Consider the following 15,042-nt stretch of genomic DNA (forward strand, 5'->3'; position numbering starts at 1 on the left):
TCACAGCAAGACCAACTTTCTTTATTCAGGAAGAGGTTCCACCTGGCTAATCCTGAGATAATGATGCACTACATTGAGGTGGGAATTTAAAAATAAAGGGAAATATACTGAGTCTCAAAGGAAGTGCCCATGAACAGTTGTGAAACAGACTGGTCCAGCAGCAGCAAGTAGCACTCTTGGAGGACAACTCCAAACTTTTTCACAAGCAGGACCAGATGAGAACAAACTACAAATGCTGAGTACTGATCCTCAGTTTCTCACAACATTTAGAGTCTACTTCGTGCCATAAAATTTCTACTCTTCAGTCTGGTGTTGTGGCTGAGTGGTAGGACACTTACCTAGCTGGACTAGATCCCACAAGACTGTTGGCGTTTCAAAACAGAGTCTCAGACTCAGATATTTTCAATACAAAATGTAGGGACTTAGGGTTAATTAGGTTTGCTGAAGAAATGATATAGCAAGGGAAGGGAACTTACTCTTGCCCCAGGCATTCGTCTCTCAGGATAACATTTCTACGCTTTCATTTTACAACTGGATCTGTCCATATGGGGGTTTGACTGACCATTGACGCTGAAACCAACCACTGACCCTGACCTTGGAGTGCTGTCCCCCTCGACCTTCATTGCATGGAATTTTCCCCTGAATTTTTTGTTTCCCAATAAAAGCCCACAATCTGGCTTGCTCTCCTCTCTCTCCTGCTGGTCTCTTGTGTAAACCTCCCTAGCACATCAGGTGGCTTGAGGCAGGAGCCGGGAAGGGCCATCTCTTAGCTGGGCAAAAAAAAGGTAAATTAGTTTATATGTCTTTATTTTGATCTCACTAGTTAGCTTCTATGTTTGGAACCTCTAGTATGAAGGTAGCTTGCTGTTTGAGCAACAGCATAGGATGCCTGGTTGCTATGGAGATGTCCTCCATGCTAGAGTCTTATCAGCTTGGACCTTATTCTCAGGCAGGGCAGCTCCTGGGAATGAAGGAACTTCCTTGCTAAGATAGCCACAATATTTCACCAGTTCTGCTGCTCCTGAATCTGCCCAGAATTAGTAAATTTAAACAATGGACTTTCTTGAGAGCCGCACAATGCTCCTAACATTGCAGGTTGCAACTGTACAATGTAACTGAGGAAATAGCTGCATACTGTTGCTAACTCTGTAACTTTCATGAATACAAAGAATAATGCTTGCACAATCTTTAATCTGATTTAGAGACATATATAATAAAGACTGCTGGAGTGATTCCTGCTTCTCCATCAGAGAGCAGCTCCCCACTAGACCCCAGCTGTGTTAGCTTCAAGATCTGCCTGTGTGACTCTTATCTCTTCCAATCTCCCATCGCCCCTCCTTGGAATCTGCTACTTTGGCCATGCTGATCTTGGCAACTCAGTGAAACCCTGTCTCCAAATAAAATACATATGGGGCTGGGGATATGGGCCAGTGGTTGAGTGTCCCTGGGTTCAATCCCGAGTACAAAAATAAATAAATACATAGATAGATAGATAAAAACATCAAAGCATCTACTGTTTGAAAGTACAGCTTGCTGTCATCTTTGCTGTGAAGCAGCTGTTGGTGATGTAAGTTATCACTGGCCTTAGCCCTGCTCGCCCCACGACATGGATGTGTTCCCTAGGAGAGCCTCTGAAGTTAGCACAGGTGCAGGATCACCTTCAAAGTGAACTGAGAATAGAAATGGAAAAGAAGTTAATGCAGGACTTGAGGGACACAGCGAAAAGTGGCACCATCTACACAGACGGTTTTGCATTTCAACTGGTACTTCCTACATATTTCCTGCCTGTCACTCACAAAAGGGGCTCCAGGTTCCAAGTAAGAATCTCCGCAGCCACGCCCCTGCGCGCCCCGCCCCACCCGCCTTCTCCCGGGGCCGCGCCCCCTGTCGCCCTGGCCCCGCCCCGCCCGCCGCGGCCCCGCCCACCGCCTCTGTTTCCCTGCCAGGCTTCTCCAGGAGCGCTCTGCTCCTCCTCCCAGACCCGGAAGCTGATCATGGAGCAGCGGTCACAGTGAGGCACGTGAGTTCCCTGTTCAGTGGCTGCCCCTCCTCCAGAGAGATAACAGTCACACAGGCCTGCAGCAGCGGCGCCAGGCAGGGAACCCGCCAGGTGTCAGGCTTGGCCTCCTGACCGCCCTGCAGCCTCCCCCAGCGCGCGGGCCTCCATCTGCACACCAGGCCCTGCCATCACCTGGCCCTGCCCTCCTCAGTCCTGCCTTCACCTGTCCTGTCCTCACCCAGCCATGTCTCCTGGCCTGACCCTACCCTCGACCAGCCCTGTCCTCCTCACCTGCCCTGTTCCTCACCCAGCCCTGCTCCTCTACTGGCCCAGCTTTTGCCAGGCCTTGTCCTGCTACCTGGCCCTACCTTCACCTGACCCTGTCTACCTTGGCGTTGTCCTCCTCACCTGCCATGTCCTCCTTGGCCAGGTGTCCCCCCTGCAGGTTTTCCCTCCATTAGTCTCCCTGTTGTCTGCAGGAGGTGACCTGGGCCTGTTTGGTGACTTCCAGGGTATCATCTGATGCCATCTCCAGGTAGCAACAGCCAGATCTCAATGTCCTTAAAGAACACTAATTGGGCAGGTGCACAGATTCCACCCCAGGGGAAAATAGGCTCCCCTGGAGGTGGGCATCCCAGACGGTCCCCCTCCCTGCGATGTGTGGCACTAGGCTCTGGACAAAGAGCTGGACCACAAGTGAGAGAAAGGAGACAACAGAGAGAGACCTTACACAGATGGCAAGGGATTGCAGAGGGAGGGCACAAGAGTGAAAGAAGAAGCCATAAAGCAGCAGAGAGAAGCAGATGGAGAAATCTAGAATCGAAAACTCCAGAGAGGTGAAGGACAGCCACACAGGGATATGGACAGAACAAGGGAGAGACTTCAAGCTATCTAGAGAGATGAAAGACATAGAAAGAGACAGAATCCGGGAGGGACCCCAGGCAGAGTGTGGGAGCAGATGACAGATTATCTGCAGACATTGGAGAAGGCAGCTGTGGTGCTGGGATAAGAAGACGGGTAACAGGTGACAAGGGGAGCCCAGAGGAGCACCTTAGAGAGGAGGCATCCAGAGCATGGGATTAGGGGCCTGCAGCAGGCAGGGCAGATGGAGAGTGTGGATGGGGAAGAAAGAGGTGGAAATCTGTGGAGATTGGGGACAAAGACTCAGGAGAAAGACTGACTGGAGGTGAAGGGAGTTACAGAAATGGGGAAGTTCAGATGGAGGGAAGGAATAGAGGGAAGCAGGGGAGAAACCAGGAGAGGAGAGGGAAGCAAAGGGAGCAGGATGCCCTCCCGTGTGGGGGTGGTATGGAGCACAGTAGAGGTGAGGAAAGAAATTGCAAAACTACTGCCCATGAGGCTTGTGTATTTTAAAATTCTAGAGGTAACAGCATAGCTCCCTTATCCAGCCCGAAGGCAGTGACTGAACTCATTGTGTCCAGGGTCACCCTCCTTCCTTTGCCTGATTTGTGGTGTCATGTAGGGAGTGTAGGAGATAGAAAGGGCAATTAAAGTGTTTTTGCTTTTGTCGGGCTGAATGCAACAGTGACCACTCAGCAGAGAGTTCTTCACCTCTAGTCACGTAAATGTGTGGGGATTTCTCCCCACCAACACAGGGTGTCTGTGCCACCTGCCAAATCACTGTTCTGTAATGACATTCAGATCTGGCTACTGCTACCTGGAGATAGCATCAGATGACACAGAGCTTTCTCCTACAGCACTGCCCCACATGGTCTGCCAGTCACCTTGAGAAGTTGGGACCCCCTGCTCACCACCTGGAGGGAAACATGGTACTTTTGTTTGCATGCTTGTTACAAATAAAGTGACACAGGTTACAGAGGTACAGGCAGATGAAAGAGCCATGCTAAAGGTTGACTGAACCCGAGAAGGGTGTTTTGGGAACCCTGAGATACCAGGAAGGAGTCTGGCAGAGAGCTGGTCATTATTGAACAACCACATATGCATTTTAGTGACTAGAGAGGTGGTATTGTTTGGGGAATGTCAGAGCAGTTGAAACAGGATGGGTTTTTCCTGTATCAGACAGTAAAAGGAAGAGATCTTGTCTAAGCTGCCCTCCCATCTCATGGCTGGTGTCTCACTGCTGCCTGAAGAGAGTGTGTCTTTGCCTCTGGCTGGTGCTGACCCTGAGATCAAGCATTCTGTGCCCCTCTCACAGTCTGAAAATGGTGTGGTGTCCTTCCTGTGTGTATCATCAGTTTTCCACATGCAGAATCCTTTGGTCATTATCCTCAGAACACTGGCATTGAGCATTTCCAATCACATGAAATAAAGCCTCTTTTATTTTCCATTCTTCTGTCTCTAAAAGATAAAAAAAAAAACTTTGTTAATCACATTGTTTCTCTGTAATGTGGACTCCCCTTTTAGACTACATTTGCATGCTGAAAATTTGTTTATATACACTGTCTTCTAGTTCTGGAGTGACATCTTCCAATCAAGCGTTCTCATCCACCCTAAGCTAATGGTTTAATTTTCACAGTCTTTTGTGACATCACCGTTTCTGTATTCCTTTTTAAATGGCTTGTCCTCATATCTCCTCATGTCAGTACCACATTGCCCAGTTGATGACTCCCTCTTCTTTTTTCTTAGCTCTGCAGACATCTTCCTTATCTTAAAACTCTGCTTGCATTCATTGGGATTCCTCCAAGGATCACTTTGGCAACTCCTCTGCTGCCAGGCCCCACACTGTTCTCTGACTGTGGTGCTGCCCACAGTGGAGCCTTGCACTTCTGCTCAGCTTCTGTGTGCCACTGTCTCTTCTCCTCCTTTCACTCACACCTTACACACCATTCACCTCTCTCGTTCTCTGGGAGATTGCTCCCATGAACCCTAGAATCTTCTGGCCATTGTCTCCTAAACTTCATGCGGGATGTTTAGGGGGCCTTTCCACCTTCATGTTCCTCCCATGAAAGTGAGCTCCTCAGACGCCTCCCGGCATAGTCCTCAACATCTCAGGAAGGCCAGCCTCTACTTGGGGGACTTGGCTGGACACCTCCACATGTATCAAAATTGTACAATGTATTATGACATTGGCATGTGTTTTTTTTTATTCTATAGGAGAATGAAAAAAAAAACCACATGAGTTTTTCAGAGTAGGAAGGAACCTAGAGTACACACAGTTCTGGAGGCTTGGGAGACAAATGGGGAGAGACCTGGCTCCTGATTGCTCTCTTCCCCAGGGCCTCTGTCCCCTTCTCCTGCTGTGTCCTCTGCTTGCTGACGTCCAGCCACAGGGGCCTCCTTCTTTTCCTGGCCAGAGATTGCTCCAGCCTCAGGGCCTTCACTGGGTCCTGTCCCTCTACCTAGTCCTCTACCTGGCCCCTGGGCTGCAGGTGTCCAAGCCCTCAGGTCTTTGTTATGACATCACCTGCTCCATGGAGACTCCTTGACCCCCAGCTCCTGTCACACTCTGGCCACAACCTGCCCCCACTCTGGTCCATGCAGCTTGCTGTGTCTGTCCCTTTCTGCTCCTTTACTATCCACACCTGGATCCTGATGAGAACAAGGGTCCAAGAGATGGACAGAGCCAGGAAGTGGGTGGTGGGCTCGACCTGCCCTTCTGGGAGGCGCTCCATGCTGGCTTCCCGGAAGTGTGAGGAGTCATTTTACATCCACTCAGGGGTGAGGCTGGTGCCCCGCCTTAATAATATTTGAGGGTGATTCTCTTCTTTGTGCCAGCATTGAGGACCAACTCCGGAGAGGTACTGGGGTCAGCCTGAGATCTGATGGTAGCTGATGGGTCAGAGGTGTGGGTCACTTTGGTCAGGACTAGGGGGTGCCCTGAAGGGGAGCCCAGTGCTGCCCAGGTTCCCGCTGGTGCAGCCTGTGGGCTTCAGCAGCAGGAAATGAGGCCCAGAGGAAGGAGTCAGAGAAGCCTCCTGTGCTCCTCCCTGCAAGAGCTACTACGCCTGGGTCTTGCTGTGCAGTGGGCAGCCAGTAAACAGTCCGTTTCCTCCTTCCAGGATTGACTTGTGAAGACTCGTGTTACCTGAGGAAACAGCCCTGAAGAGGAGGAGGAAAGAAAAGGAGTCAGGAATGGCTGTCACTGAGGTACAGTGATCTCTCAGGTGGTCCTGAGTCCCCTGTGCAGTGCTGGGCCTGGGAGCTGCTGGCCTCCCGTGACTCTGTGGCCTCCTGCCTGTCAAGTGTGCCTGCACTCCCCTGGGCCTCCCTTACCCTATCCTCTGTGCTTAGATTCCATCCCACTGTGACCTGGTCGCAGGGAACCCATGAGGAGGTGCCACTGGGTATGGTCCTGGGAATCCTCTGTCATTTTTGTTGATCTTTTAAAAAAGTGAGTGTGCTGTTTGGTGGTGTCCCTGTCCTCCACACCAGTTCTCTCGCTCTAGTGCTCATTGTTTCCTGCCTTTTTCTTCTGTTGCCTTCAGTTGGCTCTTTCCCCTGGATGTGTATGCTTAGTTGACCTGGGTTTCTTCCTCCTTGTTGTAAAGTTTCACTACCCTAAGGTCTATCTTTCATTTTAATTTTTTTATTTCGCTGCATTCTGTAAGATTTGGTATGTTTATTATTGTTTTACTTTTGTTTCAGATATTTTCTGAATCCTGTTCCTGTTGTTACCATTGGTTGGTTAAGAATAAGGTGTTTCATTTTCCCTTATTTGGGGGTGTTAATTTTTCCTCTGAAGTTGGCTTCTGTATTTATTCTGTTATTTACAGGAAAGAAAAGTGGGGTCCTTTCAAGTATCTGAAACTGAATTTTAAGATTTGTGACCCAATCTGTATCAAATGAAAAAATAAATAAAGCTGGGTAGTGGCTTAGTGGTTAAGCATCCTGGTGACAATCCCCCATAACAATAACAACAAAAAAGTCTGGCAGTGTCACTCAGTGGTGAAGCACCCGAGTTCAGACCAGAGTACCCTAAGTAAGTTTTATGATTTTTAAAATGAGGCGCCTGCATTCGTCTGCATCGGATTGGTTCTACCCTAGGCTGTGAATGTGCTGCCAGTAGTGGGGGCGCCTTCCTGTGCCCGCCCCTGCCTGTGCACCTGCAGGGACCTGCCGGGCAGATGCATGGTGTTGCCCTGCACTTGGTCCACGTCTCTCATGTAGGAAACCTGCTGTCGGTTTTCACTGCACAGTCTCTGCCCCTAAGTCTCTGATTGCTCAGGTTCAGCTCTGATTCCAATCACCTCGGCTGGGTTTTGCTCTGTAATTTTGTATTCCTTGATCCAAGGGAAATTTCCTAGGGCGTCTGTGACAGTATGATGTGTTCAGAATGATAGGAATCCTTCTTCCTCTCCTGGGCCATTTTGTATAAGTTAGTGCATGTAAAGCATTTAGGAAAAGGTGTGTAAAAAAAAAAGTGTCACCACCCAGGTCACTGCTCTGTGGTCCTCCCCTGCAGTTGAGATTTTGCTATTGTCCACCGAGGGTGGACTTATCTTCTCAGGACACAGATTATGCTCTGGCTCACCCAGACCTGAGCATCACCTGGTGTGTGGAATATGTGGTCTCCACTCATAGATGCAGCCTGTGTTTTCTTGCATCTGCATGTTTCTTTTCCTCTCTTTATTTTTTTTTTTTAAACCAGGAATTGAGCCCAGGCCAGTCTACCATTGTAATACATCCCCAGTCTTGATTTGTTTTGTTTTGTTTTGCTTTGGTTTTGGTTTGTTTGTTTTTTTGACAGCGTTTTGCTAAGTTGCTGAGGCTCGTGTTGAATGCGAATCCTCCTGAATCAGCCTCCCGAGTCTTGGATTACAGCTGTGTACACTGTGCCCAGCTACTATGTTTCTTGTGGTGTCTGTAAGGAAGACATCTATACAGATGTAGCGAGTATTTTATCTTAAGGAAAAGTGTAATAAAGCACAACTAGAGAGATTTAACATGCTCAAATATACCAGATCATGTGAGAATATAGGCAAAGCAAGTTCAGTTTCTCCTCGTATATACTCCGCACCCAGAAATCTTCTGTGATCCCAGATGAGAGGGTTTATGTCCACAACCAGGCCAGCAGTTCTTCAGAGGGCACCTTGTCATTTCATCTAATCCTGACACTGTCTGTGTAGATACTCGATGGATCCAAGAGCTGAGGTCTCTGTCCCACAAGAGTGCCCGCTTTTCAGATGTCAGTCTTAGGCTAAAGTATGGCCCATGATTCAGAATGACCTGCTGTAAATGGGGCTTCCTTCATCCCCTCCTCACATTCAAAAAGTGGTCAGAGTGCTTTGTAAATCTGTGAAGGACTTGACTTGCATTTGCCTTGTGGTGACGCCTGTTGAGAAGAGACAGGTGAACACGCAGATGGAAGAGGTGCATAGCCAAGGTGTGGGCAAAGGACGTGGAGCTCACATGACTTTGTGTGGTGCGCCACCCTCCAGGACCCTCCACCCATGCGTTGATCTGAACACCCTTTCACCCCGTCCTGTTGAGATTTTATGGAGGCTCCATTATGTAGGCAGGCTTGATTACATCCTGGGTGATGGTGATCAGTTGGGACTTCAGTCCCTCTCCCTTCCCTGGAGGTAGGTGTCAGGACTGTGTTACAACTGCCTCTCCTGCCTGAGGCTTTCTGGGTAAAGCCCCTTCGTGAAGCTCTCTAGGGGGCTTTGGCACCTGTCTTCTCACTAGCACAGAACTCTTTCTTAGCTCTCCAGGGATTCCAGGTGGACATCAGCAGACAGACAGATACCAAATGTGTGTTTACAGCCTCACAGTGCAGCTCTTCTCACTTGAATCAGTTTCATGCTTACACTTCTCCTCCCTTCTCATTTCTCTTTGTTTACTTCTTTGCAGTAATGGGGTTGAACCTAGGTCCCCTCTGCCATTACATCCCTACTCCTATGTTCTTCATTCTCAGAGAGGATCTTGCTGTGTTTCCCAGTCCCACCTCCAATTTACAATGTTCCCACCTCAGCCTGGGGATAGCTGGGATACAAGCATGTGCCACCATGCCTGGGTTCTGTGGTTCACATTTTGCATGAAGAATGTAACTGTCCCCAATGCCCCATTGTGAAGTCTGTTTTAATTTCAGGGTCCGCTGACATTCAGGGATGTGGCCATAGAATTCTCCCAGGAGGAGTGGAAGTGCCTGGTCCCTGCTCAGAGGGCTTTGTACAGGGACGTGATGCTGGAGACCTACAGGAACCTGGTCTCCCTGGGTGAGCTTGACTTCCCCACCCTGCACCTGCCCCATGCCAGGATCTTCAGTGCATACCTTTGTGTTTCCCCTTTGAGTTTGGGATCCTCTGAGTTGACTGAGTGACTGAAGCCCTGGTGCAGGTTAAAGAAAGCTTCATCGTGCAGCCTCTGCACTTTGTTCCCTTCCTTCAGATGTTCTGTCCCCTTCATGATACTGCAGTGGTGGTTCCAGAGCTGAAGCACAACATAAAGCCCACAGCCGACTCTTAAAACATCCAGTTCTACCCAGATGCGATGGCACATGCCCACAATCCCAGTGGATTGGTTTGCTGAGGTACAAGGATCAGAAATATTGCTGCAAGTTCAAAACCAGCCTCAGCAAAAGTGAGGTACTTAGCAACTCAGTGAGACCCTAAATAATATACAGAATATGGCTAGGGAAGTGGCTCAGTGGTCAAATCTCCCAGATTTCAATCTCTGGTACAACAACAACAATTAAAATACCCATTACCTGTTTTCTGTGCCTGTGCTTTTGTTTCAGTGGTTCTAGGAAGAGAGGTAGATACCTACATGATATAGTGAAATATTTTCTGTATCCCTCTGTAATGTCCTCTTCCTCACGTGCAGATAGGGCTGGGTTGTGGAGAAGCCACAGTGCATCAGCTTCCTTTCTCTTTACAAGCAGGAATGTGTCCTTCAGACCTGAGTGTCCTCTCCTGGTTGGAGCAAGAGAGGGAGCCCTGGACTGTGAATGGCCCAGAGGAAATATCCAGGCCTGCAATTGAGTGGGCATGTGTGGAGGGTGTGAACGCAGGTAAGAGCTCACATGGGCAGAGAGGCAGCTGCCCACTAAGTAGAGTTGGGGCCCTTTGGCAATGGGGGGGGTCAGGGCTAAGGTGAAGTCCATTTCCTGGACTTTACATGCAAGGAATTTGCTTTCAAGCTCCTTTTCCTCCTCTCCTCCTTTTCTCTACTCTCCCTCCTTCAAACTTACTCTATGTATACATGAGGATGTCGTCCCCTTTCTTATCTTTATATATGAGTGTAACCTGATTTTGTTAAATTCATTCCATTTTTCTTCCCTTTCCTTCCTTCCTCCCTCCTCTTGTTCTCTTCCTTCTCTTCCCCTGTCTTCCCTGTATCTTTATGATGTCTGGTCACCTCCTCTAACCCCTTTTCTCCCTTATTTTGTTCTAGTTTCTACATATGAGAGCAACCATTGACCCTCAATTTTTGAGTCTGGCTCATTCTCCTAGCACAATGTTTTCCATTCCACCCACCAGCCAATGCCATGATTTCATTCTTCATTTACCTCTAGGTTTTTAAAAATCAGTGCTGTAAATTAGTAAAGAATGTCTCATATTTTATACTAAAGATTCACTGTTTCCTTTTTGTTGAATAAGATTTGTCAGCCTTCTCTCATGATCTTGATGAGATGGTCATTTTCCTGTCAATTCACTTCCAATTACTATTAGAAATCCAATAGACTTATTCACTTCAACCACAGCAGTTTATTTCTCACATTTTGGGGCCTGCAAAGTCCATGATCAAGGTCCCTATTTAATTAGTTGATACAGCAGGAGTGTTTTGGTCAGAATTTATTTAAACTAAGTTTTCCTGTTAAAGACATTTTGATTACATGAATTACATGTAAACAAGCTTTCCTTCTGTAAAAGTCCAGTTCCATATATTTTTTCTGAACAATAAAATCATGATCATGTAATCCTCATAACTGTTGTCAACACAAGTATTACTTTGGTATAACCTTATATATTTATGTGTAAGATAATATTTTTGCTTCAGTAATTAGTCATAAACCGGTGGTTTCTTTTTTCTTCTAGACATTACTCCAGAACGTTTCATCAAGGAATGTTCACCAAATCAGCACAGCTGTACAGGAGAAATAGTCCACACGGTGACATTGAAGACATGTGACGGCCGTGCCATTGAAGGATCATGCTTGGATGAAACCCGCAAGAGTACATGGGACTTATGTTGTTGGAGCAATGTAGGAAGACATCACACAGGATTTTCTATGACTCAAGAGGAAAGTCCCCCTGGTTGCAGAGGTGAACGTGGAGGCAGGGATGCAGGGAAGGTGCTCATCAACAGTTGGCTTGGATTCAGCTTTCAGTCACATCTGCCTGAACCACAGTCCTTTCAAGATGAAGGGAACCTTCATAAATGGATCGATAGTGAGCAGGCTCTCGACAATGGTTCCTTGCTTCCAGCCCACCAAAGAATTCCTTCTAGTGTCAAAGCAAACATTTCTCATAAATATGAACATGATTTTATAGGTTCTTGTTTGTTTATACCAGAACCAAAAACAGACATTCCTCCAGCCGCTCACCAATGTAATGAGTTTGGAAAATCCTTTATTCAAGAGTCACAATGTACTATACATCAGACACTCTGTACAAGAGAGAAGCAATTTATGTGTGATATATGTGGCAAGGTCTTCACTCAAAAATCAAAACTTACACGTCATCATAGAATTCATACTGGAGAGAAACCTTTCAAGTGTAACGAGTGTGGGAAGGTCTTCAATCATAGTTCACACCTTGCACAACATCAGAGAATCCACACTGGAGAGAAACCTTTCAGATGTGATGACTGTGGCAAAGTCTTCAGTCAGAAGTCCTACCTGGCAAACCACCAGAGAATTCACTCTGGGGAGAGACCTTACAAGTGTGATACATGTGGCAAGGTCTTCAATCAGATTTCACACCTGGCAAGTCATCGTAGAATCCACACCGGAGAGAAACCTTACAAATGTGATGAATGTGGAAAGGTCTTCCACCAAATTTCACACCTTGCACAACATCGAACCATTCACACAGGAGAGAAACCTTTCAAATGTAATGAGTGTGGCAAGGTCTTCAGTCGCAACTCGTACCTCGTTCACCATCTGATAATCCACACTGGGGAGAAACCGTACAAATGCAATGAGTGCGGCAAGGTCTTCAATCAAAAATCAATCCTTACAAGTCACCGAAGAATTCATACTGGAGAGAAACCATACAAATGTGATGAATGTGGGAAGGTCTTTAATCAGATTTCACACCTTGCAGAACATCGCAGAATTCACACTGGAGAGAAACCTTACAAATGCAATGAGTGTGGCAGTGTTTTCAGTCAGAAGTCATCCCTTGCAAATCATCAGAGAATCCACACAGGAGAAAAACCTTTTAAATGCAATGAGTGTGGCAAGGGCTTCAGCCGTAACTCATACCTAGCAGAACATCTGATAATCCATACTGGAGAGAAGCCATGCAAATGCAATGAATGTGGCAAAGTCTTCAGTCAAATATCACATCTTACATGCCATCGCAGAATCCATACGGGAGAGAAACCTTACAAATGTAATGACTGTGGCAAGGTCTTCAGTCTGAATTCATCCCTAGCACATCACCGCAGGATCCATACTGGGGAGAAACCTTACAAATGTAATGACTGTGGCAAGATGTTCACTCAAAATTCACATCTTGCATGTCATCGCAGAATTCATACTGGAGAGAAACCTTACAAATGCAATAACTGTGGCAAGGTCTTCAGTCAAAATTCACATCTTGCATGTCATCGCAGAATCCACACTGGGGAGAAACCTTACAAATGTAATGACTGTGGCAAGGTCTTCAGTGTGAACTCATCCCTAGCCCATCACCGCAGGATCCATAGTGTAGAGAAGCCTTAGACGTGTAATCAGTGTGTGCAGGGTTGGGGGGTCACATTGTAATCTCGGCTGTTTTGCAAAAATCAGGAGGATGGCACGTGCAAATTCTGCCTGGACATAATTGTGAGATGCTCACAAAATGAAATAAAGGGCTGGGGATGTAGATCAGTGGGAAAATGATGGTAGAGCATGTTTCAGTCCCTGGGTTCAATTCCCATACCCCAAAGAGGAAAAGAAATGCAATGAATGTGTTGGGGACTTCAGTCACATTGGCACATCACATGCCAAGCATTTATGGTGGAGAGAAACCCTATGAATATGATGAATGTGGCAAAACCTGTAGGGTGCATCTGGCCTGGCCAATCATGTGATCCACACCAAGAGGGCATGTCAAGGTGTTCACTGACATTTCCTATCACGCAGATTTTCAAGATCTCATCCTAGGAAAAAACCACAAATGAATTAAGCACAGTCTTTGTCAGAATACAAGTCATGTAATACCACTTTATTTCCTAGTGGAGAAATTATCTTCTATATGTAATGAATATCTGAACCTTTAGGCCTCATTTAAAGCTTAGAAACTTTCAGTCAGTCTGTGATGGAGAGGAACCTCATCCATAATTTGATATAAACAGACCTTAATGTCAAAGTCTGTCATCAGGATTCCTGCTGGAAAAAAACTTCACAAATGTACCAAGGTGGCAAATCATTAGTATGCACTCAGCCCTCTGTACACGTCAGGTAAGTCACAAAAGCATGACTTTGGCCAAGCCTGTCTTCAGTGCTCATGTCTCAGTGGACATCAGTTGATCCACGCTGGAGAGAAACCATGGAAATGTCTGCAGGTGCCAAGCTCTTCTGGCACAGTTCACAGCTTGCACAACATGTGAGAAGATGTCCTAGAGGTAGAGCTTGAATGCAGCGAGTGTGGCACCCCCTGCATTATGAATTCAAGCAGTGGTCAGAGTCCATACTAAAGAGCAACATCCGTCACCATCACAGCACATAGGACAGACTTTCATGCCTCAGAACCAGGGGGCATCAAAGGGACACCTTTGAGGAAGCTGTGACAAAACACCAGAGAACAAGGAGGAATGATTTAATTTGTGCCGAAATTAATCATGTGCCCCAGAGAGCAACCATCCAAGTGTAAGGAGTGTACTGTTTCTTTTTCAAACATTCGAGGTTTTCTTGTCCTGAGAGGATTTATTCTGGCAAAATCAGACAGACATGATGTACGTGTTCTTTTCACTGTGCACAGGACACCCAATGTTCTCCCCTTCATTTGTTCCCATGCGGAAATACCTCATGTTTTTCTTTGTAAAGTGATTGTTCACGTTCACATATATTTTCTTTCTACACTTAGTAGAAGCACAGTCCCTTGGAGAAATGCTGTGTTCCCATCTCTGTAGTCTGACTAGGACACTTACTGTGTATAATGAAAGTACAAAATGTAGTTCAGACTGACATCCTGCCCTCACTGTTATGGAACATGCACTGTATTATTTCTAAATACCTCTATCTTCTGTGCTAATGAGGAAAGGAACATGATTGTTGGTAATAATAAAAAAGAGACTAAATTTTATTACATGAGATTTATGATACATTTTTAGCAAAACTGCATGGAATGCACCTTAATTTACATAGAGTGAAAATTGAAATACAGCAAGAATATGAAACATAAGAAAATTCAGGGAATAAGTGTACGAATACCTTTGTGTCCTTGAAGTACTTGTGAGATATACTGAAAAGGTTAACGTTCATGAGTTTCCACTTCAGAATGAACATCCAGGATGGAATTTCTCTTGTATGGGAAGTGGAAACTCATGTATTTGCCCCTAACATTTTTGCTGGTTTGCACTTGTGACCAGTCCCAACTCAGGGCTGAACCCCACCCAGTTGGGCTGGTTTGTCAGGAATGGCGAAGCCAAACACTGAAGTGTTTGCAGAGTTCACAACATAAGGAGGCCTTCCAGGGACGCAGGGTGGACTTGCTACACTTGTCCAGAAGTGGCTGCCTCCTCTTATGGGGGTCCTGGGTGGTGCTGGAGTGAGGGAACCTGGCCATCTTTAGAATTCCCAGCTGCTGCCCAAAGAAGGGAACACTTAGGGTTATCAGCAGCTTGCCCAGATGGCACCATAGAAAGGGAGTAGTGAGACTTGAAGGTGTCAACAATAAACATCAAAGTGGGTCAGACTCCAGCACAACCCTGAGTGTTTACTCCTGGTTCTCTGGGCTCTTGGTTGGCAT

General features: G+C 46.6%; 1 protein-coding gene across 1 annotated transcript; it reads left to right on the forward strand.

Moving 5' to 3' along the window:
* Positions 1-3,715: 3,715 nt before the first annotated feature.
* LOC113178333 (uncharacterized) lies at positions 3,716-13,370 on the forward strand. The gene is made up of 5 exons (XM_077793174.1): positions 3,716-3,789; positions 5,980-6,067; positions 9,012-9,138; positions 9,804-9,932; positions 10,960-13,370. Exons 2-5 carry the CDS (start codon positions 6,053-6,055, stop codon positions 12,810-12,812), a joined length of 2,124 nt encoding a protein of 707 aa, XP_077649300.1. The 5' UTR covers positions 3,716-3,789; positions 5,980-6,052; the 3' UTR covers positions 12,813-13,370.
* Positions 13,371-15,042: the final 1,672 nt, after the last annotated feature.

The sequence above is a fragment of the Urocitellus parryii genome, chromosome 15 (assembly GCF_045843805.1).
Source record: "Urocitellus parryii isolate mUroPar1 chromosome 15, mUroPar1.hap1, whole genome shotgun sequence".
Taxonomy (NCBI): Eukaryota; Metazoa; Chordata; class Mammalia; order Rodentia; family Sciuridae; genus Urocitellus; species Urocitellus parryii.

What these genes read in the sequence shown, in the direction of transcription:
- LOC113178333 (XM_077793174.1), top strand. An exon ending in CAGGAACCTGGTCTCCCTGG is followed by an intron (nt 9,139 to 9,803) that starts GTGAGCTTGACT and finishes CTTTACAAGCAG; the next exon opens with GAATGTGTCCTTCAGACCTG. An exon ending in TGTGGAGGGTGTGAACGCAG is followed by an intron (nt 9,933 to 10,959) that starts GTAAGAGCTCAC and finishes TTTTTCTTCTAG; the next exon opens with ACATTACTCCAGAACGTTTC.